This window comes from Helicoverpa armigera, chromosome 4, assembly GCF_030705265.1.
Source record: "Helicoverpa armigera isolate CAAS_96S chromosome 4, ASM3070526v1, whole genome shotgun sequence".
In the NCBI taxonomy this organism is placed as follows: domain Eukaryota; kingdom Metazoa; phylum Arthropoda; class Insecta; order Lepidoptera; family Noctuidae; genus Helicoverpa; species Helicoverpa armigera.
Genome location: NC_087123.1, coordinates 9,896,805 through 9,923,603, shown reverse-complemented (window position 1 = coordinate 9,923,603; position 26,799 = coordinate 9,896,805). Strand labels below are relative to the sequence as shown.

At 38.2% G+C, this 26,799-nt stretch overlaps 1 protein-coding gene across 1 annotated transcript in view; it reads right to left on the bottom strand.

The window, feature by feature from the left end:
• LOC110375009 (protocadherin-like wing polarity protein stan) overlaps positions 1-26,799 on the bottom strand; it is a 174,720-nt gene that overhangs the window by 21,141 nt on the left and 126,780 nt on the right. Inside the window, exons 4-14 of the mRNA XM_064034220.1 lie at positions 11,192-12,381; positions 9,867-10,068; positions 9,436-9,576; positions 8,917-9,146; positions 8,165-8,290; positions 3,987-4,153; positions 3,693-3,835; positions 1,854-2,024; positions 1,318-1,505; positions 685-922; positions 253-457 (exon numbers count right to left, since the gene is read on the bottom strand). Of these exons, the coding sequence (XP_063890290.1) occupies positions 253-457; positions 685-922; positions 1,318-1,505; positions 1,854-2,024; positions 3,693-3,835; positions 3,987-4,153; positions 8,165-8,290; positions 8,917-9,146; positions 9,436-9,576; positions 9,867-10,068; positions 11,192-12,321 (2,941 nt within the window). The 5' untranslated portion in view covers positions 12,322-12,381. The remainder of the gene's footprint in view (positions 1-252; positions 458-684; positions 923-1,317; positions 1,506-1,853; positions 2,025-3,692; positions 3,836-3,986; positions 4,154-8,164; positions 8,291-8,916; positions 9,147-9,435; positions 9,577-9,866; positions 10,069-11,191; positions 12,382-26,799) is intronic.

Below are 26,799 nucleotides of genomic sequence, written 5' to 3'. Positions count from 1 at the left end.
TTGTAGGACAGTAATGTGAAATATAGTTTGACATTAGGAATCTTCTGTTCTAACGTTACGAAAAGATCTTTATTTAGGACCAAAAATTTATGTAATGTCATTTTTTTTCTCTTTTCATCTTTATTTAGAACCAAAGATAGTTCGAATTTCAAATACTACTAATAGTTCTAATTTCTTCACCTAAGCTTGTTTATTTTAAACAACTGTCTCTCGAAATACTCTCAAACATTCTTAAAAAAAAATAAGGCTTACCACTCATAGTCTCTCTATCCAACAGCTTATTAGTAGTAATGGCTCCAGTTTGCGGATTGATGACAAACTCCTGGTCGTGATGAGTGACGGCCTCGTTGGATATCTCTGAACTGAGGCTGTATGTGATCTGAGCGTTCACTCCCACGTCACTGTCGGTGGCTGATACTACGAGAACTGTTGTGCCTACGGGAGCGTCTTCGAATACCTGGACACATAGAATATTAGTAAATAACATGTACTATTGTAATTATAGTATCATGCAAATCCCGCTTATGATGGATACCAGAAAATTACTGCCTATATTTTTTTCAGAATGAAAGAATTTAAGAATGTCTTTAAGTGCTTGCTAGGGATGGCACGGAAGAGACTGGCTGACTTATCTTGTTTAAAGTCATCAGTCCGAGAAAGGAAGTCGGTTAAAAATAAACTTACTGAAGCAGTATAAGGAGCATTTTCAAACACCGGCGCGTAATTATTAGCATCAGTTATATTGATATGGACCATGGCCGTATCGCTTCTGCCGCCGCTATCGGTCGCAGTAACAGTAAGAACATATCGTCTTTCTTGTTTGAAGTCCAAAGGTTGGGCCACTGTGATGAGGCCACGACCGTTTTGTGAGGTGATTGAAAATCTGCCGCGAGTGTTGCCTCCCGTGATCTCGTAGTGGAGCCTGAAATACAGAAATATATGATAATATGAATAAAAACTTATAGGGCCCATCGTAGTTTGCCTTCTCCTACCCTTATCCAAATTGAATTTAGGGTCGGTGTAGCATCGCTCGTTCGTGTCAATTATTTCAGTCCATATCATTCTACAATAAAGAGTGTCAACAATATTTATAGACCTCGTGAATCTAATAGCTCCTAAATTAAAGTTTTTTTTGTATATATTTCAAGTTTGAGTAGCAATTTGTTATTTCTCCTCAGCTGTTATCGAATCAAACTCGCTGCTATGCACATTAGTGACGCATACGATCAACGGTTAGTGATTTTTGCAATATAATTTATGATCGTCAGTTGTTTTTAAAGAACCAATGAACTAAGAATCTAAGGTTCTATTTCTTACCTATTATCTTCATCAGCATCAGTAGCAGTAAGCGTAACAACAGGTGTGCCTGGCGGTTCGTCCTCAGCTAACTCCACCTCGTATTGAGGCGGAGAGAACACTGGGTCGTTATCGTTGACGTCTTGTACTACTACGACTACTGAGGCTGTGGCTGAACGAGGGGGAGAGCCGCCGTCTGTTGCTGTTACCTGGGTTAGAAGAAAATAATGAAAGTTAAGTTAAACTTCAGGTAACTTTAAAGTATTTTGAAATAATGTCTAAAGTGGTATTAAATACTGCAGCATGACTAATTCCATCCCCATCTACAATTGAAACTACGAGGACCGAAAATTTTGATCCAGATGGAAGACAAAGATGTGAGTGCTTTGTTATGCACTTTTGTACAGGAAGCTGGATGATTTCAACGCATCAATTCTAATCCCGGGTTACTAAAAAAGTTTAAAGACGGGAAATTGGTAGAGCATCTATATTTAAATTATTAAAGATACTGAAATAATTTAAATTATTTTATTACAAGTTTTAAAGTAAGAACTCACCATCAACTGATATTTGGCCTGCACCTCCCTATCCAGCTGTGAAGAGGTGTACACCCACCCGGAGCGCGGGTCTATGCTGATCGGCAAATCGTTGTTATTGTTATACTCCTTGTCTGTCAGCGTGTATGTTATCTCCGCGTTCATGCCTTCATCTGCATCATAGGCTTGCACCTGGAGAAATATATATATGATTAGAAGGATTAATGATGTAAGGTGGATCTGCCTTTCTAATAATAATAGCGTCCGAGGCTGATTTCGACCAAAGCGGCTGTTCTCATAGAAAGAGATCAGCCAGCTACGTAAGACTTGTTGCAGTGCCTACCTACCGCATAACCAGCAAAAATCCTGAAATATTTTTAATTTTGATATTTGATAAACAAAAAATAAGGATACCAAAAAATGAGCACAAAATTTTTCATGAAGCCAAACAAACGAACGTCTATACGAAGTCTTTCTGCGTTCATGTTTCAGGAGCTTTGTTAGTCACGCTGTAACGCAATAGATGGCACTGCCAGTCCTGTGACGAAGCTATAAATAAGTTTCAAACTTCTAAACTAAGTTTTCGTTTCGGATATTCTGTATGGATAGAATTGTTTCCGAAACTTATAAGCTGTGTTGATCGGATCAATTTTGATATTCTATTCTAAGTTTTATTAGGCGAAGTACTTGTAAGAAGAACTTCATGCGAATTCTTTTCTGATAATAAATCTTTATTATCTCGGGCTTATCGCTTCACACGTACCTACTTAAGAGCTGATGAAAATTCCATCATAATGATTATAAAGTTGGTGTTAAATCTGCACACCCATAAACGAGTCTTGTAAAAGGAGGCGTGATAGCTTTTACAATATTGGGTTACAAAGTATTACCCCGTATAGAGCAATACACATTAGCCTTTACAACATCATTAATACTTTACGGACTCATCGGATTATGCTGTTATTCCCTCGCGAGTATTAAAAGGTCAATATGGATGAATGTGTAAGAGACTGGTAAGGTTTGAGATTCATGTCTGACCTCAAGACAGTACCTAAGTATATGGATGGTGCGGATTTATCTATTGTACCGTTATGACTCCGAAAGGACTCGTAAGTTTTGTGGAAGCTTAGAAAAGAAAAAGGAAAACAAAATGTATAGGCCCCAAAAGTTCGATAAATATTGTAAGCTAGGTATCCTTTGGCATTTTGTCTGTCCAATAGGAATAGTAACTAATAAACTATTGTGTTTTTATCAGAGATTTTTTTAAACAATACCTTTGTAAGAATTAGTAGGTAATTAAAAAGACAACTAATAAATAATACTGGACTTGTTAAGAATATTGATGTTGCAGGTAAAGACATGTCACACCAAAACTTTGGCAAAGTACGTACGTAAATACGTATTGGTAAAGTTTTAATTTGGTTTTAATTTTCATCAGCTGCGAGATTGAGTTACATAAAAAATTACCAGTAGCAGTTACTTCTGTATCACAGCCTATAATAAGCGGCGATAGTCCTGTAATTATAGTCGGGGTACCTTACGTAGCTCGGTGGGTAGCAATCATGTTACGAATGGATATTTCTCAGGAAGGTTTGCAAATTGTAAACGTAACCCAACGTCTAGACTTTTTACTTTTTTTCACTTAACACTCAGACCAGATGTGTTATTTAGTAATCAGTTTCCATTACAAATTGGACATATTAATCGTTTTTTTATGACAAGCATTAAGAAGGCCCTTTTGGAAAATCGATATGTCATCTACATAATCTACATTAGGTACCATGAAATCTTCTAACCCTATTTTTATTAAGAAGTGAAATTAGCCAGGTAAAGAGAAATACATACTTAAATAACACTTACCCTAACAATACTATATCCAACAGGAACGTTTTCGCTGACAGACTCTTGAAACAGTGACGTGTAGAATCTTGGCGCATTGTCATTCACATCCTTTACATTAACTAGAAGCTGCGTCGTGTTAGATCGGGAGGGACTGCCACCATCTGAAAGATAATCACCAATTTTACGGACCTTATCATTTTTTAGACAAAGATTTTTTTTTTTAGAGAAAGAATTTTCATATTTTAATAAGCTTCACAAGAAGTCAAGTCAGGACAGTAAAGGAGTTTATTTTAGTAGGAATTGGTGACAAACCTTGAGCTCTGATGACCAGTCGATAGCTCCTCACTTGCTCGTAATCCAGCGGCTTTACCAACGACACATCGCCACTGAGGCTGTCGATAGAGAACTGCATCTGTGTGTTGCCTCCAATGATAGCGTAGCGTATTGCCGCATTTGAGCCTACGTCGGCATCTGTAGCTCTAACAAAATTACCAATGAATAGTCAGTATATGTATGTAAATACAGAAAGGTTTCATATTATGAAACAACTGCTAAATGGCCATTGAAACCAAATATAGGTTAACGACACAAACATTAAAACAACTGTTTTCCAATAGCCACCTGAATGAATAACGAACCTGATTGTGTTCCCAAAACAGTTGCACCATAAGTATTCAATAACAATGCATAAACGAATGCAAAATTAATAATTTCGGTAACATTGGTGGAATAATATAAATTTCTAACGGCTCACCACAATGCTGGCGTGAAATATTGATAGTTGCAGTTGTTGGGAGTAAAACAATAAATATGAACGCGGGAGCTTTTACAACAATTTCTATAAGGATTTATGGCGATACAAATTTGAACAGCAGACGGTGCAGAGGGGAAGATTGCTAGCCTGGAAATATAGCTCTATTGGAGCCTGGAGGATACCGACATATTGTACTATTGGAAAACGTTTAGCCAAGTTTTGAATGTAGATGATTTACTGAGTTTGTAAGTATTACAGTCCCAGGGGCTCAGATGCTTTCAAATCGACTTTCCCAATATAAGTCTGAGTTCCCACAGCTAAAAACGCCTTAAGTGAATCGCATAGTTATCGTTGCATTAAACAATATGTTAATATGAATTGTGTGTGGGCGAGGTATAATTTAAATTAAGTTGGAATGTTGCATGAGGAATTTCGTATCCGGTGGTGGTGTAACTAGAATTTAGGTAGCTAAATACTTTGCTTTAATCGCTCCCCATTTCTGCATTGCACGTTGTGAATCAAATGGATACCTTCACACCTACATCCCACTGTATTATGAAAATGCTTTTTATTTTTCATCATCAGCCTATCGCAGTCCACTGCTGGACATAGGCCTCTCCAAGTGCACGCCACTGAGATCGATTTTCGGCTTCTCGCATCCAGCTCCTGCCAGCCGTCTTGCGCAAGTCATCACTCCACCGTGCCTGAGGACGTCCTACACTACGTTTGCCGAGGCGCGGTCTCCACTCTAGAACTCGTTTACCCCAACGGTTATCGGTTCTTCGGCTAATATGGCCAGCCCACTGCCACTTCAGCTTGTAGGCTATGTCGATGACCTTGGTTCTCTGACGGATTACCTCATTTCTGATGCGATCCCTCAGAGAAACACCGAGCATAGCTCTTTCCATAGCCCGCTGAGCGACTTTAAACTTGTGGACCAGCCGTACCGTCAGTGTCCACGTTTCGGCTCCGTAAGTCATGACAGGTAGGACGCACTGATTGAAGACTTTTGTCTTTAGGCACTGTGGAATCGACGATGTTAGGACTCGACGTAGCTTCCCAAATGCAGCCCAACCCAACTGAATTCTCCTATTCACCTCGTCCTCAAAGTTGTTTCTACCTAACTGCAATGTCTGCCCGAGGTATACATATTTCCGAACAACTTCGAGAACGGCGCCGTGTATCGCAATCGGTTCCGGTAGAACATGTTCATTGAACATGACCTTGGTTTTGTCCAAGTTCATCCGTAGGCCGATGCGTAGAGAAGATTCAGCCAGGTCGTTAAGCATCTGTTGTAGGTCCTGCAGCGTTTCCGCCATGATGACGATATCGTCAGCAAATCTCAAGTGAGAGATGTGTTCGCCATTGATGTTGATGCCGCGTCCTTTCCAGTTCAGCGTCTTGAACATATCCTCCATTGCATTAGTGAACAGTTTCGGGGAAATAACATCCCCTTGTCTCACTCGATGCAACGGTATGGGCCTTGTTTGCTGATTCTGTACTTGGACGGACATTGTAGCGGCTTTGTAGAGACATCTCATCACTTGGATGTATCGCCAATCTACTTGACAACGCTGCAGGGACTCCAGAACAGACCAGATTTCAACCGAGTCAAAGGCCTTCTCATAGTCCACAAATGCTAGACACAGGGGCTGATTATACTCTTCGGTCTTCTGTATAATCTGCCGCACTGTGTGGATGTGGTCTATGGTGCCGTATCCGCTCCGAAACCCAGCCTGCTCCGGTGGTTGGAATTCGTCGAGTCTTCGCGCAAGTCGGTTCGTGATCACTCTTGAGAACAGCTTATAGACGTGGCTTAGGAGGGAAATGGGTCGATAGTTCTTCAACTGGGTTTTGTCTCCTTTTGAAGAACAGGACGACAACACTCCTACTCCATGCCTCTGGAGTTCTCCTTCAAACAGGACGGCATTAAAAGCTTCTGGAGCTCCCCAGTACGGGCTTACCTCCTGCTTTTAAAAGCTCTGTTGTAATGCCATCCTCGCCAGGGCTTTTCCATTTTGAGCTGTCTCAGTGCGATCTCGATTTCGCCACTGCTGACTTCTGGCAGGTCTTCGGTGAAATGGCGTGTTAATGTGGCTCTAGAATCCTCATTTCCGGGATCAGGTCGAGATGCATGCGATGCGTATAACCGGCCATAGAAATTTTCCACTTCCGAAAGGACTGCCGGCACCGAAGAAACGACTTCTCCACTTGTTGTGGTCAGCTTCGTCAAGTGGCTTCTTCCAAGAGATTGTACGAACACCTTTGACCCCCGATTCAGCTCAATTGCTCTTTCAATGGCAAGAGTATTGGAGCACCGGAGGTCGCGTCGTACGTGCTTGTTGATCTCTTGGTTTAGAGCCCGCTTAGCTGACGAAGTGACAGGCGGGTTTTCACGTCGTTTCTTCATAAGCCCTAATGTCTCTTCCGAAAGCTTTGATTTCTTGCCCTTACGCTGCATGTTACAGAATCTCGAACCTTCCTCCCTGAGGATCCGAACCACATATTCGTGGTTCTGGTTAACGTCTGTTGTGGTTTCCACGGCGGCAAATCGGTTCTCCAAATTTGACTGGAACGTTTCGGATCCTGTCATGGTTTGGAGCAGTGTTGGTCGGAGCCTGGCCTTCATCAGACGGAAACGTTCGGCCTTGAAGTTGATATTCAGAGAGCCTCGGACAAGTCGGTGATCGCTACCGGTATTAAACCTATTGATCACGGAGACGTCTCTGAATATGTGCTTCTTGTTCGTCATGATGAAGTCAATCTCATTTTTAGTCATAGTGTCGGGGCTTTGCCACGTCCACTTCCTTTGGGGCTGCTTTTGAAAAGGAGTTCATCAAAAGAGCCCCTCGCGTTCGAGGAAGTTGACGAGCATTTGCCCCCTATGATTCCTGCTTCCAAATCCATGGGATCCTACTGCCGATTCGCCGCAAATCTGTACTCCCACTTTAGCGTTAAAGTCCCCCATGACAACGGTGTAATGGGTCTTTGTAGTGAAGTGGAGGGCCCTTGATATATCATCAAACATATCCTCCACTTCATCGTCTGAATGTGTCGAGGTCGGTGCGTACACTTGCACTACCTTGAGGCTATACCTGTCGGTGAGCTTTATGATAAGGTACGCTACCCTGTTCGACACACTAGACACCTCCACAACGTTATCAGCTAGGGACTTATTAACCAGAAACCCAACGCCACCTTGGGATTGTTGGTCTCCCTCTCGGAAGTACATTAGGTGACCTGATTCGAGGGTTATGGTGTCCTCCCCCTCTCTTCGAACTTCACATAACCCTAATATGTGCCACCTAATCTTCCCAAGTTCCACCTCGAGTTGCGCCAGATGCGAGTCAAGCCGTAGCGTGCGGCCGTTGTACGTCGCCAGAGTCAGTTTTGTTTGGTGGCCTCCCGTAACCCGGAGATTCTTCGCACCCCCTGCCCCGCCGTAACCACGGTCGCCACCGTGACCGGGAATAGCGGGACTGCCGGGAACTAGGGGCCGTGGCTTTTTTGTGCTGCTCATGGAGGTATTTAGCCTACTGCTATCACGCTGGCCAGACGGGTTGATAGAGGGTTTTTTTTCGAGTTTTCCTTCTCTCGCACTGGTGTTCGGTGCAATTGTCTCCATTAGTCGACTTCTACGACACCCACTGGAAGAAGGGGTAGCGACATATGTATTCTTAAGCCGTCGCTACACGGCACACATTTTATTTTTAAGTATTGTTATAAGGGGTCTTACTTGATCCTTGCAATGACTGGGTTGTCATTAGCGCTGATGTCTTCGTCGACTGTCACTGTGTATGTCTTCTCACTGAACTGAGGGTAGTTGTCGTTATCATCTAAAATGTTCACGTGGACTGTGGCACTGGGGAGATAAAGATTTTTAGTTATACCTACATATGATATTGTTAGTATTTTTTTAGGGATTGATGATGGATTAAAAACTCTTCAGTATCTGCTGAATAGTTCTGAATATTATGAAGCAGAAATAATTTTATCGTGAATTTCCAATTACAATTACATTTGGTTGTCGAGGTATTATTGAGCATTGACCTCAATCGAACTAATATAGATCTCTACACATCATATTCAGAGGCCTCTATTAATGCATTAGGGATATTACTAAGTGGAATTTCTGGAGTATGTAATTAGTGCCATATCATTAATTGTAATTACGCTGTACATGCATGAATGGTGGGAGCTAATAATCGGCTAATATTGTGTGGAAAATGGTTAGTTTGGGCTATATTAGTTGATCGATAATTATAAACACATAATTGCTTGAGCAGGAATTAACTCCTTCCTTACACTAAAATCAAATAATAGAACAAGGTAAAAATTTTGATACACCGTAGTATATCTAAAGCTAAACTGGCTGATCCATTTAAAGCAAACGAAGACATAAATACATAGGTTTTATTTTACAGGAGACCAACTACATCACAGGGAGGAGCTCTGATTTCTGATAAACAAATTAAATAAATGACTCACGTGCTAGACAATCTATCAGACACAGGACTGGCCTGATCCGTAGCCTTCACGATGACAGTATAACGCGCCACTTTCTCCCTATCAAGAGGTGATCTCGTCAGCAAGGCTCCACTTCTCCCGTCTATCCGGAATACATCCTGAGAATCTATCTGTTCCGTATTGTCAATAGATTCATTTGTATCTTCTGGATTTAATGTTTCTGCTGTTACTGATTCTATTGAGTATTCCACCTGGAATATAACAGTTAGGTTAGCTTTTAAAATAAAAACAGTTATTCACTGAAGTTTACAAAGACATTTTTTTCTCCCTTTGAAGTTTAAAAATTCAACGTAACTTGGAGCTCAAGAGAATTGATGTATGAAAGTTTTTTTTTCCAGATACGAAAAAAGGAACGCTTGGGAATTTGTCGAAACAATGCTTTGTCTTTGCTCCAAAAATATGGAATACCCAAAATTCTTGTGTCCTAAATCCTACACAATATACCGTTTGTACAATAAATCTTTTTTTTGGATGACTTACTTCAGCATTTTTTCCAATGTCCTGGTCTGTGGCTTTGAGTGTTAGAACAGTGGTTCCTGGGCTGGCTCCTTCTCTCACTGAAGACTCGTACTGTTGCATCTCGAAGACTGGGGAGTGGTCATTGCAGTCGAGCACGTTGATCTGTATATAGAAATAAATAAAATGTGGCCTTAACACGAATCTTGTAATTTTAAACCAGAGATATCACCTTTATTGAAGGCTCGAGAAAAACAGCTGAGATCTATTTGTGAATCGACAAAAAAAACAATCTTTCTATTTTAATTTACATTTGATACTTTTTCATCAAAATCCAAGCCGAATAAAAACAGTAATCCAATTTCTAAACAAAATAAAACGAAAAAAAACTCACTCTACAATATCTTTTTCATGATATAATATTTTTATACTCTTTAACATATTTTTATTCTCACCTGTAAGGTCGTAGTGCCACTTCTAGGCGGAAAGGTGTCATCTTGGGCCACGACCCTAAAGTAGTGGACATCCAGTCTCTCTCTGTCCAGCCTCGCTTGAGTGGTCACTACCCCAGTTCTGGAGTCCACGGCGAACATACCCGCAGACCGGGAGTCTAGGAGACTCGACATGGAGTAAGTTACAGGACTGTTTTCTGGATCCCTATAAAATATTAAAACGGTTTATGTACAAGTGCGTATGTTTTTGGCTTAAATCTGCAGTGCAGCTGATGCGTAAAACTTTGCATTCAATGTATCCAAGTCCTTTTTTGGTTTTATCTGGGCACATTTCATAAATCCTATTCCGCACGTTGCATGATTTTATCTGAATCAACATATCGAGCAACATACAAACAAAATACGAAACATACGATAAAAACTACACCAGAAATAAAAATTAAAGGAAAAAAGAGAAAAATAAAACTTTATCAAACAGTCGGAATGCCAAGTAATTACGTAATACGGCATGTAATTTATAAAGTGAGTTCAATAACAAGTCTTGCGGGCACAAAACAGATGAGGGTAGCAATTTTAAAATGTTGAGAGCAAATAACGTCTGATTACACGCGTTATTACTGCGATTCCTCGTACGTGATAAACTTCGAAATAGCGGAATGAAGGAGAAAAGCTTTTTAATCTTCTGTGGCCGCTAATAGTTATTGGTAAAAAGCCATACTGATATTTACTGGATATCCTAGTTCAATTTTAATATTTTATTGAAAAGTTGAGCCAACGAATCTTGATATTTTGAAACTAAAAACATAATTAAACAACTAAACAAGAACATAACATATAGTAATGGATTTGATAACATCAATCGACACACTGAGAAAGCATTATCACACATAATAGTTATGGACGTATAACGCAATCAAAGAATGACATTATAACGAGCAATGATCCCATAGACCTTCTAAAATGACAACCTCATCATTGTAAATGATGTGCTCAGCCCTTGTATCCTCAACAGGTTCAAAGGCCCATAACAGCGGTTCCGGATCGCATAAAATAGATGGGACCATAAAAGACACAGCTTAAAGTCAATTAAAACGACAGATGGTGACTAGGTGTTATGTCCTGACGTTGATTAGGATAATACCCGCGTCCTGTTTGTTAGCACAAGGAACTTCGAATTAAGAGGTTTTAGAAACCATTAGTCATCATTAATACAAGACTGCATGACTCCGTTATTTGGTAAAGATTAACGCATTCAGCGTCTGGTAATCTAATACAACGGACTTGTTAATTGTGTATCTATGTTAATGAAGTCGTAATAAAGTACTTACCGAGCTCTTACTGTGGTAACGGTAACGCCAGGTGGTTGTTCCTCAGCAACTGATGCTACGTACAATGCTTGTTCAAAATATGGAGACTGGTTCCGAAGCTCCCTCTTCACTCTCCTCGCAATGTCGGTATCATTCAGCTCTTGGTGATGATACACTATCTTCAGTCTATGATCCGAATCAACTATGTTGATCTTGTCACAGTTAAAAGTAAATAATATTGAGACTTTCCACATTGGTTCTTGTATACAAATATCTCCACTTGCGACCAAATCACCTTGACTTGCTTCAATCATGAATCGCGGATCACTGACATCTAAAAATTGCACTTTACACATCTTCTGAACTGTCCGAGGTAAGAAAGCTGTGAGGGAATTCACGAATTGCGATTGCTTCAGACAAATCCCTTGCCATCGATCCGTTGTCGGGATAGCGAAACTAGCGTATGTTTCCGATATCCATTGCTTCGCTTCAGCTATTTTTACATCTATGGCCATATCGAAGGGTATTAGGTTGTGAGATCGTTTTCTTCTACTTTTATTTCTTGCTACGAAGTCCTCGAACATTAGGTTCGTCCAAGGATAGGCCGTGGAAAGGACATTATATTGACTAGAGACTAATTCTTCGCCCTCTAATAACCTCCAGTCTATACTCTCTTGATATATAGCCTCTCTTTTGTCTCTGATAAGTTGATCTTCATATTGCAGAGCTGCATCATTTTGGTCGTAGACCCGATCGAAATCTATATCATACAGATCGGCGTGCCTTCTACTGCAGTCCTCGCCAGTTACAAGGACTCTTATCGGTAAACTGTAGTAGTCGATATCGCGGATGCGTTCCGATGTGGAGTCTACGTAGAAAGTGAAGAGGTTTGGATAGAGGACTCCATCGCATCTTAACCTTTTTCTTAAAGTTACGACGCCGCTGGTTCTATTGACTCTGAGAATATGATGTACGAAGTTGGCTGTTCTGTGCACATCGATGTTGTAAGTTCGTTCGGAGCCTAGTTTGTAGACGGCGGCGTCGAGGACCTCGTGTCCCGGTGGGGCGGTGTCGGGGATGAGTATGAGGTAGGCGCGAGTGGTCACCAGCGTGACTGCGGCGACCACCGCGAATGCCCATGTCCCAGCCATGTTGGTCGTTATTCACCTACAGCGATGCCGCCGCGTACACCAACTGCTTCGGCTGTCCATCTAAAACAAAAGAAACATGAATTTAAAACAAGACCACACATAAACATAATCATCAAAAATCGCTAATATGGATGTAAAAACCAACTCTTATGATTTAATAGCTGTTTTCACACCGGAGCTCGCAGGAGAAAATTACAATAGAAACTTAGAAGACAGGCAGATAATACATCTTTTATCGCCACTCGATGTAGTTTACGACGAATAAAACGATCGTCAAACGGATAGCTACAAGAATATGTTTTCACAAGAAAGGAAAATAAAGGAGCCGATTGAGCTACGTAAAAAGTTTATTATTTAGCCTTAATATACAGCCTTTTTATACAGAGACGTTTTATAAAACGGCTAAAGTAAAAGTGTATGGGAACGTGAGGTAAATCGACTAGAAACAACGCAAGTTCAACATGTTTTGTTTACTGGAAAGGAAATTGAAAGAAAATACGGACACCTGCGCATAGAAGCGATTGAGTTTGGGTTCCACTACTTATGGGAGAAATGTTTATACAATCTGATAGGTGGAACAGGTGTTAGTGAGCCATGATAACTATTTAATAAGTCTTAATAAACATCCCTACATGAACGGGTAATCAGTAAGCGCTACCTCATAATCCGTTTGAAAGCGGCAATCATGCCCGTTCGGGTTCGTTCGGCCGTTTCCGTGGACGGTCGCGCAGAGGTGTCGGTTACGGTCAAAAGATTAATGGCATCAATTAATGGAGCCGGTCTCGTTCCCGCCAATATCCGCGTTTTCCAATTTTCCACGAGGGGGAAGATCATATTACACCTGGGCGTCGATGTTTCCGATAATGTTGACGCGTTTAATTAATAAATGAGGGTTGTTTCACGCAAAATGATTTGTGTTATGCGGATAATGCTGAATATAACTTTATATAGAGGTATATCATACTTTATTTTATTTTATATATATATTTTAAACAAAAACAAGACTATTCTGTTTTAAATGTTTTTAGCCAGCTAAGTCTTAAGTAGTCTTAAAAAACACATGAAAATGTAGGCATCAACTTTTATTACCTCTCCACGCATGCCAATAAAACTGTTTTTACCTGGAGCCATTTACCTAAAAGCCTGTTGTTTCAACTGCAAATGCTTTTACAAAGAGACCGCAGGACATAAAAATAAAGTGTGTTTTCTTTTGGGCTTGCGATGGGTTGGAGGCTAGAGCCATTGAGAAATAATCGTGAAGCAACTAGTCCTTTACACGAGACGGCTGAAGTTTAGTAGGGTGACATAATTATGTTTTACTACCAGCTTGCAGCGAGTTTCGCACATAGAAAACTGAAGCCCTCTACGGTAAGCGCTTTGAGTAGCGCAAGCCGTTTTAAACTCCACCCGTAGTTTTTAACGTTGTGATGAATTTTTGAACGGTAATATACATACGGAAATTATGTTTTACACACGTTTATTTACCGCTTGCGTTATTAAAGAGTTTTCTCTGTTTGTTAAAAAAAAAAAACAACAGTTTAACGAGTGGTGTCGGATATATCAGAGGGAATAAATTGATACTTTCATTGCAGTTCCGGAATGCGTTGAAACTGTAGGTAACCATTTGTACAAATAGTTTAATCGTTACGCGGACCACGAAACAACAACTGGAACTCGCCAAAATGATTTCTGTAACTTTGTTTAACGATATTGTTAAGCGTTGCACATTAGCAAACTAACATGCGTACTTTGTGTTTGTTTGTTGCAGGTCGCTGTAAAATAGAAAGCTTTTAAAATTAGAACGCATTCTTTCTAAAATATTTCTCGCTACATTTAAGTGAGACTGATGATATCGACTTCAACCATGTTAAAGAACCTATTAGAGCCATCGTTTGAAGTCTTATTTTCTCGTGCCACCGTGTTGAGTGCAGTTTATAAAACAGGATGCATCTACAATAATTGAGAGACGTAGCTTCCTGGGCTTCTGATGTTATTGAGGATGGTACACACTTAATAAGCGTCTAAAATGTGGACCATGTACCTTTTTTTTATTATCAAAACATAAAAACATACAATTTTCTGTTACAATAGCACAAATAAACCACTGAGGTTTGTCCTTATGCTACGGAAATCGGATCTCAATACAATTGTTGACGAATTATACAATAAAGAATTACAGCACAATCAATAGTAAGAGTGTGAGAATTGAATAGACAAGTACATCACCACGTTCCAATCCCCATGTCATCCAACAGATGTTTTTTGAGAACAGATTTATAATTATTTTTTGTTATTTTATTTCGCAAATCAGAGGGTAGTTGATTAATTAACCGGGGAACCATATAGCAAGTAGTTCTTTCTCCGAACGTATTATCGGCTCGCACTGTACATAACTTGTTTTGAGCGATGCTTCTTGTGTATACAGAATGTTCTTTTTTTGTGAATAAGTATGAATTAAAAAACTGTTCCTTTAATAAATTTAATTTGAATTGGAGGTGGACTGGTAAAGTATTACAATGTTTAAAAAGGCCTAATTCATTATCTTTGTATCGTAATTTAGTTTTTGGTGACACTATTCTCTTTAATATTCGTAACTGAATTTTATAAATTTTGTTGAGGTGTGTGTTATAGGTACGACCATAACTGCTGAGGCAGTATTGAACATGTGACTCCGCCAATGAGTTGTATAGCATTAGTTTAACCTTATATGGAATACGTCTGGTAAGTATGGTGATATTTGCAAGGAACTGTCTCAATTTATTACAGACATGTTCAATATGGTTGGTCCAATTTATCTTGTCATCAATGTTAAGTCCCAGGTAGGTATGTGAGTCAGTTAGTTTAATAACAGGGCAACAACAAGATGAGACAGTGTGTAGGCAACTGTGTTCGTGAGCTGTTATATGACAGGTTAACGACTGTTTAAGGTAAGGCGACCTGATATGCATGAGTTTCGTTTTGTTGGGGTTAAGCACTAAACCATTGTCATGACACCACTTACTTAGTGTATTGAAGTCGGACTGTAGTAGCTTGCATGCTTTATTTGGGTCTTTGTCGGCCACCAATAAGCATGTGTCATCAGCAAACTGATAACAAGTACAATGTTCTAAGTAACTGTTCATGTCATTTACGTACGTCAAGAAGTGTAAAGGGCCGATTACTGATCCCTGTGCCGTTCCTTCAGTAGTGATAATAGTGTCACTACGTGTATTTTCGATTTTGACTTGAAAGCTACGGTCGCTAATGTAACTGTTACACCATTCTAGTAGAGGACCGCGTATACCACTAGTCTCAAGCTTGTTTAGGAGTTGTGTGTGGTTGAGGGTGTCAAACGCGCGAGAAAAATCTATGAATAGGGCTAGCACGTGATTTTTATTATTCATGTGTTCATTGACTTGATCGGTAAAGCTAGATAGCAATTCAGTAGTACCTTTACCACGTTGAAAGCCAAACTGATTACGGTGTATAACACCATGGTCACTATAAAACTTGTGGATTTGTTGACACACGTACTTTTCAACGATTTTATCTATTGTTGACAGAATAGTTATTGGTCGGTAATTGTTGAAGTCGTTGCGTTTACCTTTCTTGAAAATAGGTCTGACACAACCCTTTTTCAAAGATTTAGGGTACATACCTGTTCTAACACTAATGTTAACAAGGTTCGCTACTGCTACTGATATTTCTTTATTAATTACTTTTAGATCTGAGACTTTAATAGCGTCGTCGCCAGGAGCTTTATTGGAGTCAAGGTTTTTAATAATTTTCTGTATTTTATCAGTTGTGGCTTTCTGAAACATTATAGATGAATTTACGGGCTTACAGTCGTTCAATGGGTCTAATAATTTCAAATTACAATTCGGAATTATTTCTTTAACTGCTTTATCAAAACCCCGTGCAAAGCCATTTGTGATTGTCTTAATGCTTAATCCTTGTGCATCGAAAGCTTTCAATATCGCTTCATCGACTGATAACGTTACCCGGCCAAGCATTTGGTTTACAATTTGGTAGACTTTTTTTGTATTTTTAAAATTATGTTCTATGTTTTTTGTATAATATAAATTTCTACTTTTCTCCAATAACCTATGAACTTTATTTCTAGTTTTATTGTAATTTAATCTTATATGAACGTTTGTTGGATTGTTTTTCCACAATTGGAATAGTTCATCACGCTTGTCACAAAGGTTTTTAATATTTTTATTCATCCAAGGTACTCGAAATATTTTACGACGTTTCTTGCAAATACTCTCCGTATATGATTGGTTGCGTGCAAAGGTAAAAGATTTGCAAATAAAATTATAAATTTCATTTGAGGACTGCATATCATTTGTTAGAGTCCAATTAACCTTACTTAACTCGTTATAGAATTTATTATAGTCGATGCTGACTTTCGAAACATGCTGTATCTGTTTTAGAGCAGTATTATCTACGCAGGTAAGTATTACCGCACGATGATCGGCCAGTACGATGTTTAGCGCTGCCGAGTACGGGTCTAATGTGGGGAGACGAGCAAATATATGGTCAATACAAGTTTTCGTGATAAGATCTTGCTTTGTCTCAATTCTCGTGTAATCCGTGATTCCACACATCAATCCGCGCCCGTGCAGTGTTTCTAAATACGAGTTTTTATGAGATGACATGGATTTTAGGTCGATGTTTGTGTCCCCTACCAAAATAAGATTAGTTTTTGAATCAAACTGAGAGATGTACCTGCCTAATTCATTTACAAAGGTTGTTTTATTCGAAACTGGTGGTTTGTATATGGAACACAATACAATGTCTTGATTACGTCCTATTTTCAAAATTCCTGTTAAATGTTCAAAAGTAAAACTTTTGTATTGGATCGGAGTAAACTTTAAATAATCTTTTACGTACACAATTATTCCGCCACCTTTTTTATTCGCTCGAAGTTGTGAATATGTATTGTAGGTAGGTATATTATACAACTGAACAATGTTATCAGATATTCCAGCCTCCGTGAGTACAATGATATCTATAGGAATTGGGCAGTTATGAATGATTTGCAGTAGTTTTACAAAGTTTTTAATTAATGATCGGATATTTATATGTATACAAGAGAAATTTAGATTTTTTGTGGAAGGTAACTGTTTAAAAAAAGAGTCTAACGAATTACAATCAATAATTTCTTTAATATGAAGTTCTTCCATAGAGAGTACTAAAATGTAGTTTGCAAAGGGAGGGATATAGAAAACTTAAATGCTAATGGGGCTGATTATTATGATTACTTACGATTTATTTTCTTTTTTAATTTGATCGATATCTTGTACAGACTGGATAACATATGTTTTACTATTATCGTTTCTTTTTACATATACTTTTCCGTCTTTACACCATATATACTGAAATGATTCACGTAGTTGTTGCTTAGTATTGTATAGAAGAGTCTTGAAATGCTTTGAGAGTGCTTCTCTAATGTAGATACGTTTATGAGCTCTGTCTTCGGCGACGTCTTGGAATATTTGTCCCACCGTCATGTTCTTTTTTTTGCTAGCAGCGATCCATTGATTTCGTGCGTTCTTCGATTTCATTTCGGCAACGATTGTACAGGGTTTGTCTTTGTTGCCGGGGATTCGATACGAGAACTGAATGTCTTGAACATCTAATTCAAGTTTTGTGCCAACAGTTGCTAGTACATCAGGAACATCGGGTGGTGAAATTTCAGGTAAGCCGGCTACTTCTAGTGTTAACGAGAGCGTATTCTGTTCAATTTGTTTTATATCCTGTTCTAGTACAGCAACTCGGAGTTCCAAGTTCTTGTTTTTGTTGTGAAGGTCTTTGTTTTTATTTTCAAGTTCTTTGATTCGAGTGTCTTGGTGTTTAACGGACTTTTCCATAGAATCTATTTGCTCACTTAGGAATTGTAGTGAGGACTGTAGGCCACTTATCTCTTCGCGAAAGGTTTTCTTTAGTTCTCGCGATATGTCTTGTGCCAGTTTGCGAGGGTCAAAAGTGGCCTTCGCATTAACGACGTGGTCAGAATCAGAATCCTCTTCGCCTTCGTCATCGGGAACGAGAAAAGATGACCTACGTGACAAGTTTAGCATGCAGTCTTCACAGCTCCATTCTATACCTGTAGAGTTGCGTAGGGTGTTCAGCTGCTTGTTGGACAACTTTGCGCAAGCTGAGTCAGCATGGACTGTTTTGTTGCATCTACTGCACTCTAATCCTGGCGCCTTTTTCGTAATATTCTTCTTACACACAGCACATTTACTTAAAACCATATTGTAAGTAGGTGGGTAGATTGATTATTATTGATTATTTGATTATTACCTACGTCAATACGTGATGATTATGAAGCTGTGTTATCTGATATTAGTGTGAAATGTCATGTGACAATATGTATTCAGTCTAATTTTGTGTGCACGAAATACACAAGAAAAAGTTGCCAGCAACTTTTCAGCAGCAGCAACAGCAGGTCATCAATGACCTGCTGCACAGAGGAACGAAGAGATCAAAATGGATGGTTTTTAAATTATTTTATTTGCATACACACTTATATAAGAGCATACCTAAGTAAAAGCTTATAAGCCTTCTAGTGTGTCCAAACCCTTAATCCTTTCACAACATAAATTGGATATCTCAACTCCCAATATTTTAAGTGCTCCCATAGAGAGGAAACTACAAATAAGTTTTTATTAGATTCTATCCCACGGTAACACAACGTAGAGACACTATAGTGCTAATGGTGCTATCAATTAAACGTGCCACGAATAGCCGATTCGATTCCCATTGCGTCCCTTTGGCCGGTCATTCGATTTGGCACCCTTTAGCCATGTATTATGTGTCTGTACGAGAAAAGGATTATGTTGTTCCGACGTATATCCTTTCATTGTTTCTGGTTTTGTATGAGCTCGTTCTATTGTACGTATTTGTGAATTCCGAGTACGCATAATACCTCTACATACAGGTATGTATTTACAATGTATACTTATTAATATTTTTTTCATCAACATTCTTTTTAGTTAAATGGGTTATAAAAGATTATCGATCTCAGTGGCGTGCACTTGGAGAGGCCTATGTCCAGCAGTGGACTGCGATAGGCTGATGATGATGATGATGATGGGTTATAAAAATTGAGTTACCTAAGAATGGGTGTTCATAAAACTAAATTGAAAGTTTCCTAAATCCATTTAATCACTAATAAAAATTAATTCATTATTTCACTTTAAAACTACCCAATAGATGTTCAATTCAATGGGTGCTATAAAACTTTTTACTCAATAATCTCACGAAGTAATAAATGATTATGCTCCCTTTGAAAGCAAGGCGCGGCACGATTTCAAACTATACTATTTCACCTGCCGTTATAACATTAAATTGGTACAATAAACAGTGTGACCAACTCACATAGAAGGTATTTTATTCGGCTTTAATTGTCGGCTACTGGTTTTATTTCGATATTCCCGATATAAATGTGCCGTTTCAATGGTAATGGATAACATATAAGTGAGGAAAAAACACGTGATACTTAAACTTTATAACCGTGTTATCGGTCATAGAGAACGTTATAGAAAATATTAGCTATTAACTCTACAAAATGTAATCAGAGGTCTTATTCAATGCGACTTATTGGCTCTTTCTGTATTATATTTTTTTTATCTAAAATTGGACTTTAGCTCGTAATGCAATAGTTTCTGATTAAGTGTTGCATCTTGAAACTAAAATTTCTACCTAATTAGGTTACAATTTTCACTTTAGAGCATTCAAACAATGCCATTAAAATATATAAACGTGAATACTGGCAGTGTAGGCGGAACCAAAAGTTAAAAGCGTGTTAAAAAGAAAATTGGACGGCATTCTTTTAAAATCTTTATGCAAGACTAGCTTCTGCCCGCGACTTCGTACGCGGATCCTGTCCCTTATGCCAGCGACTACGGGGTCAGCAAAATCAAAGATCTGTATCGTCTGATATTGAATTTTAAGGGCCCGTTGACTTGGAAACAACGGAATACGCATAGTAGTGCAGTCATTGAAGCATTATTGCTACGATTTTTTTTACTGTGAACCGATTTGTATGAAATTTTGGAATTAGGTTCATCTTACCCTTAACTTTAAAAGTGGAAATGATTTGAACTCCGCCACCCCCCCTGGGGGTGGTTGCCACCCCCTCTTTGGGGTGAATATTTTTTTGCAAAATAACCTCGGATATCGATAGAAGACCTAATTTTAAGCAAAAGTTGTCTTTAAAGTTTAAAAAAAAATCAATACTTTTCAAGTTATTGGCAATTGAAAATTCGCAATTTTTTCACGTTTTTCATCGGTTTTTTGCAAATATCTCCAAAAATATACGTTTTATCGAAAATTTATTAAGAACAAAATTGTAGCAGGTAAAACAACTAACAATTTGTTTTTTTTATAACATGTCCTAAGTGCAATAATAAGCTAGATATTAAAGATCAAAGCCGTTTTTTATTTTGTCTGAAATTTAATGGTTGTGGTCAATGCCATGTAGCGGCGAGCAGATGAATTTTATATATTCTAATACAAATGGGGTTTGTAGTGCTTGAAATAAGCTTTAAGATGAGCGCTATTAAAAGTCTTTTGCACGTAAAATAAGTGAGCTGTATTGCAAATAAGGGGAGCATCTTATATTTTTTCTTTTAAATCAATGGGTTTCATAAGTGCCATTTCCACCAAAATTAAAATTAATCGTATTCCGCCTAGGATTAACTTTATTATGAAGAGTTTGATAGATAGTATCAGTTTGGCTGCTTCAGGACATATATTTTTCAAAAAAGTCACGATTAACGAAAAGAACAAAATTTCAAATTAAAGAAAAACCCACTTGTTTTTCATAATATCTCAAAAATTACGACAGATACGTATAAAAGTGTACTGATAAAAAAAATTGGTATTTTTGTGACAAACAATTTGGTTTTTTTGTTTTTTCTGTCGAACAAAAATTGACGGAGATATGATTGTTTAAAGAGCGCGTGCCAGTGCAATCACAGCCTCTCTTAAGCCCTTTAACCCTTCACCGTTTTAGAAAAAAGTTCTTTACTATATATTGCAATGATGGATGTTGTAGCCCTCTTAATTACTTTTACAGTGGTTTTTTATAAATTGTGATAGCATGAAAATTGAAGGAGTTACGGTCCAAAAACTTGTCATATTTTTTTCTACTTAGTAACTGAAAACTTCGGAGTGTCAATATTTGGAGCAATGTGAAAGTAGGCAGTATAATAAAGAGTCACAACTATTGTAATGTGTATATATGTGACCGGAAAATAATAAAACTCGTAAATTGATCAACTTACTAAAATGATAGATGGCATAAACTACGTCGATTAAATTTCAGACAAAATAAAAAACGGCTTTGATCATTAATATCTAGCTTAATATTGCACTTAGAACACTTTATAAAAAAACAAATTGTTCGTTGTTTTACCTGCTACAATTTTGTTCTTAATAAATTTTCGATAAAACGTATATTTTTGGAGATATTTGCAAAAAACCGATGAAAAACGTGAAAAAATTGCGAATGTTCAATTGCCAATAACTTGAAAAGTATTGGATTTTTTTTTAAACTTTAAAGACAACTTTTGCTTAAAATTAGGTCTTCTATCGATATCCGAGGTTATTTTGCAAAAAAAAATATTCACCCCAAAGAGGGGGTGGCAACCACCCCCAGGGGGGGTGGCGGAGTTCAAATCATTTTCACTTTTAAAGTTAAGGGTAAGATGAACCTAATTCCAAAATTTCATGCAAATCGGTTCACAGTAAAAAAATTCGGAGGTTAGACCGTATTTTTCGCTTCAATGACTGCACTATAGCCATTACAACAGAAACGCACCATAAAGGAGATTGGGCAAGAATGTATGAAGTTTGGTCCAAATGTCCACCACGAACGAGACCTATATAATTAAATAGTCCACTTAATTTAGAGTAACTTTTACTAAGAAGTAAAAAAAAACAATGCCAAAAAAAAGTTATGGCCAGAAATGTATTCTTAATTTTCGGTAGTTTTTGTATGTTATCATATTTTTATTTTTATTTTATTCCACTTCCATTTCTGCACTTTATCTAAAACTACGATGAGTAAGACACATTTGTATATAAACAGCCCATATTTTTTGCCCGATGGATGTACGAATCACTAACCAATTGAGGCGCCAGAAGTGCTTGAATATACTCAGCGGTTCCTGGATCTAAGAAAGTTCGATGTAACTGGTGGTGTCTTCTCTCTAATAATGAACAATTCTATTTTGACAGAAGTTTCAGAAAGTACGAAAATTGAACATCACGAAAAGTAATTGAAAAAATTAAATTGAAAAATCTATAAAATGTTGTATTTGATTTTGCTATAACTTTTTTTTGGCATTATATTTTTTTTTACTTTCATAACAAAAAATGTTCCATATTTAACGGGCTATCTAGCCATATAGGTCTTGTTCGTGGTGGACATTTGGACCGGAATCGCCCATTGTCCTTTAATTTTTGTACTTCAACGGCAAAAGCACAGCAGACTACCTAAACAAAACGCTGAGAACTGAACAGCAATAGACGTGACCATAGGGATAAAAGTAGTGATTCTAATTAGTCCGCATTTAAGATGTGTGTGGCAAAAATATTACACGTTATTACGTAAAAAAACATTAAATGTTACTGAGATGACAAAGTCGTGATGACTTAGTGGAAGTAGTGGTGGTTTAGTGGGTAGAGAACCAATCTCTCAAGTATGAGCGTGCGTCTTTGATTCCAGATCTGGCAAGTACCTGCCAATGCAACTTTTCTAAGTTCGTATTTTCTTTCTACGTATATTTTTAATACCAATGACCGTTATTTGGAGGGGATATTAAACTGTAGGTTCCGGCTGTCATTGAACATTCTTGGCAGTCGTTATGGGTAGTCAGAAGCCAGTAAGTCTGACCAGTTTTACCAAGGGGTGTTGGGTTGAGCGGGTAACCGGGTTGTGGAGGTCAGATGGGCAGCCACTCCTTGTAAAACACTGGTACTCACTTGCATCATGACTGGAAGTCGACCCTAACATAATTGGGACAAAGGCTCTTGAGATAATAACGACAATAATAATGAGATATAAGCACCGCAGGACATCTGAGGCTGATGACGGGGAGTAGCGACCCCGCGGGGCTATATATACTGAGTCCTCCAAGGAGAGTATACTGTCCCCAATGTCCGGCCGGTCGGAGTGAACCATGACGGTGGTAGGTCTCACACCTCTGGCTTGGCTTGACCGTCCAGAGTGGAGTCGCTGGAGCAGGGTTAGTAGCCCTGCTCGGAGGATAGGTGCCCACAGGGAGCGCTTAATCTGCATTTAAAATCCGCCGAGGTATCCTCACACTTCAGTCGCTCATGATGTCCCTGTTGCCCTCTTGTTGCTATTCAGTGACTGATTCCCGGGGGTCTGAGTCTGAGTCTCCACCTGCCATTTTTTACATGTATCTAATACATTGTCATCTTCAGGTATCCATAGTTCGCGTAGTTTCCCCATTCCTAGTCCATTAGCATCTCATCACAATAGCCCAAGTAGTTTTCATTCATAGTTAGCAATAGTTTAGCACTGAAACGGGGATAGTCCTTGGGTATATTCCTATAGTGTATACAGGGATAATCGTCGGTTTTGTGTCACCATTTCATTAAAGTTGTCTCAAAAGGGCTTCAGCGTTTTGGCTTCGACCCCACGTTTTCCTGCCGAAAATTCGGAACTCTGTAGACCCGAAGTCTGGAAGAGACATACAAAATAATAATGAGATATAACGCAACAAATTCGGAGAGTGGGGGCTCGTGACGCCACGTCTAGGTATGTAAAATTTGGACTTAGCAGTGACTTAACACAAAATTCAAGCGTGTTATATCTTCGTTATTATTTGTTTGTGAGAAGAAGCAAAGAAAAAATACGTGTCCATTAAGTTAGGGTTATCTAAAAGACGGACTAATTACTTTTTTTAATTCACCATACCTATTTCATAACATTCATTTCTATACATTTTAAGACAGTGTAGTATTGCTCTTGAAGTTCCACATCAGGTGTTCCAGATCTTCGATGTTTATTCGTCAATAGAGAGTGCTTATCAGATTGAACCACTTTTGCTAAAACGTCATATTTTTGTATGCTATAGTCTAGCTGGGCTCCTAGGGTTCCACATCAGGTGTTTTACATCTTCAATTTTTATAAGTCAACAGAGAGTGCTTATCAGATTGAACAACTTTTGCTGAAACGTCATACCTCTATATGCTATAGTCTAGCTGGGCCCCTGGAGTTCCACATCAGGTGTTTTAGATCTTCAATTTGTATAAGTCAATAGAAAGTACTTATCAAATTGAACAACTTTTGCTAAAACGTCATACCTGTATATGGTACAGAGAAGCTGGGCTCTTGGGGTTCCACATCAGGTGTTCCAGATCTTCAAATTTATTATCTCAGCTGAAAATGCTCATCACATGAAACAATTTTTGCCATGGCACCATTTTTGTATCTCTTATAGTTTTGTTGGTCTGTTGGTGTTCTGCATCAGGTCTTCAAGTTTCGAAGATAAATTATAGCCTATATGTTGACCAGGCTTAATACTGATACAACAAAGAAAAAATCATTGAAATCCGTTCAGTAGTTCCGAAGATTAGCGTGTACAAACAAACAGACATACAGACATACAGACATACAGACATACAGACAAAAAATTTTTTTTGGATTTGTGCTCCATTACTGTTTCTAAACCCCAACCAATTATAATTTTTTTAATATATTCAATGTACAGACACACTTTTTTTACAGATTTATTATATGTATAGATGAGGGTTTCTTAATTTACTTTTCCATTAATTGGTGGTCATGGAAATAATTGGTCGACGCACAAAAGCTAGTAATTTTGATAAATGAAGGAAGGAACGAAAGAATGAATGGTTCATTCACGGAGAGAGCGTTGTTTTTTTGGTGCTTTGGAATGACTTATTTTGTTTTAAAGGAAGAACAGGAAAAAATAGTCTGTCATCAGATAATTAATTTAATTTAACCGTAGAATCGTACCGTAAGAACCGTAGTACGAGATGAATATTAAAAATAAGTATGGCATCGGCCCGCTGAAAGCCCGCTGAAAACCGCATCAAATCGGGCCAGTGAAACGTGAGATAAACTTAGAAACTCCTTTTTTGAAGTCGGTTCAAAACCCAAACGTTTAAAAATTACAAGCAATTATTAACGGCTAAATGCTAATACATACAAGGGTACATAAAATACAGATATGTATACCTCTAAATAGGTGATTTTCTATTTGCACTATCAGTTTTTGTTATAATGTTCTTTGTTTACCAACTTAGTGGGGTTCAAATAGTTGGAAATTCCCAATAAACCCACACTAGCACAGTAATTGAACCTTAACTGCAGTTAATAGTTAACTGGTACCAAAATCGATATCATAGTCAGTTGCTTCGTCATGTTTGTTTTGAAACTGGGATATTAGAACTAGTTTTCGAAATAAGGGACTTGTTTTAGAAATGAGGGACAGCAGATGTAAAATGAAAAAGTTTGACGTATTTATGTGACATTGTATGGGTAGACTAATTTAAGTTCTGATATGTTTAGGACAATATTTGTACAAAAAAAGTATTTCTGCTTTATTTTATTTATTGTTCCAAGAAGAACTTTATTTGATTGATAATTACTATCCCTCAACATACTTTGATTTTTAAATACACTTTTAATATACCTAGACTCCGCTCTAATTAGTTTTTCATTGTTTAAATTGGACACATAGCAAATAAGTCTTAAATTAAACACCTAACTTATACAAATCCTGGAAATATAGGTAATATCTCGGAATGAAAACTCATTCGCTGAAATAATGGCCGTAAGTACCTAGATCATGGTCCTATTGTTATAATATAACTAAGTAAAGTAATATAATGTAGAATATATTACACCTTCGCTCGATAGCAAGAGAAATGTGTATTTAGTTAGGTGAATACGAAATTGCCTAGGTGTAATAGATTGTATTACGGTACATTATTCATTAGTTACTGCCAGATTATATTATAACGTAGACTACTATAGTGTATCGGTTTGTTAGGAACAATAGTTTCATAGAATGATCTGTCTATTTTCATTGTAATGCTAGAAACAATAATTATGTTCCAAGCAGTATTGTTTGACCACGTATCTACTTGGTGATATGGTTGAAAAGTATCTGAAGCTCATACGCTGTAGTGACCATTCGTAGTCAGAAATAGAGGTTTTCCTCGAAGCGCCACCGTTTTGAGGTGCACCTGATGAGCGCACCATTTAGTAGTAATTGTTATGCCTTGGCCAGGAGCTTAGCCTTTCCCAACAATGTTAGAGGCTTCCTGTCTAACCAGAGCTGAGTACCTGAGTTTTACATGGAGCTACATCCTATCTGACCTCCTCAAACCAGTTACCTGGGCAAAACGGTATCCCTTGGTAAGACTGTTTGGACTGCCAAGGGTGTTCAAATGACAGATGAAAATACCTTATTTAATACTTTC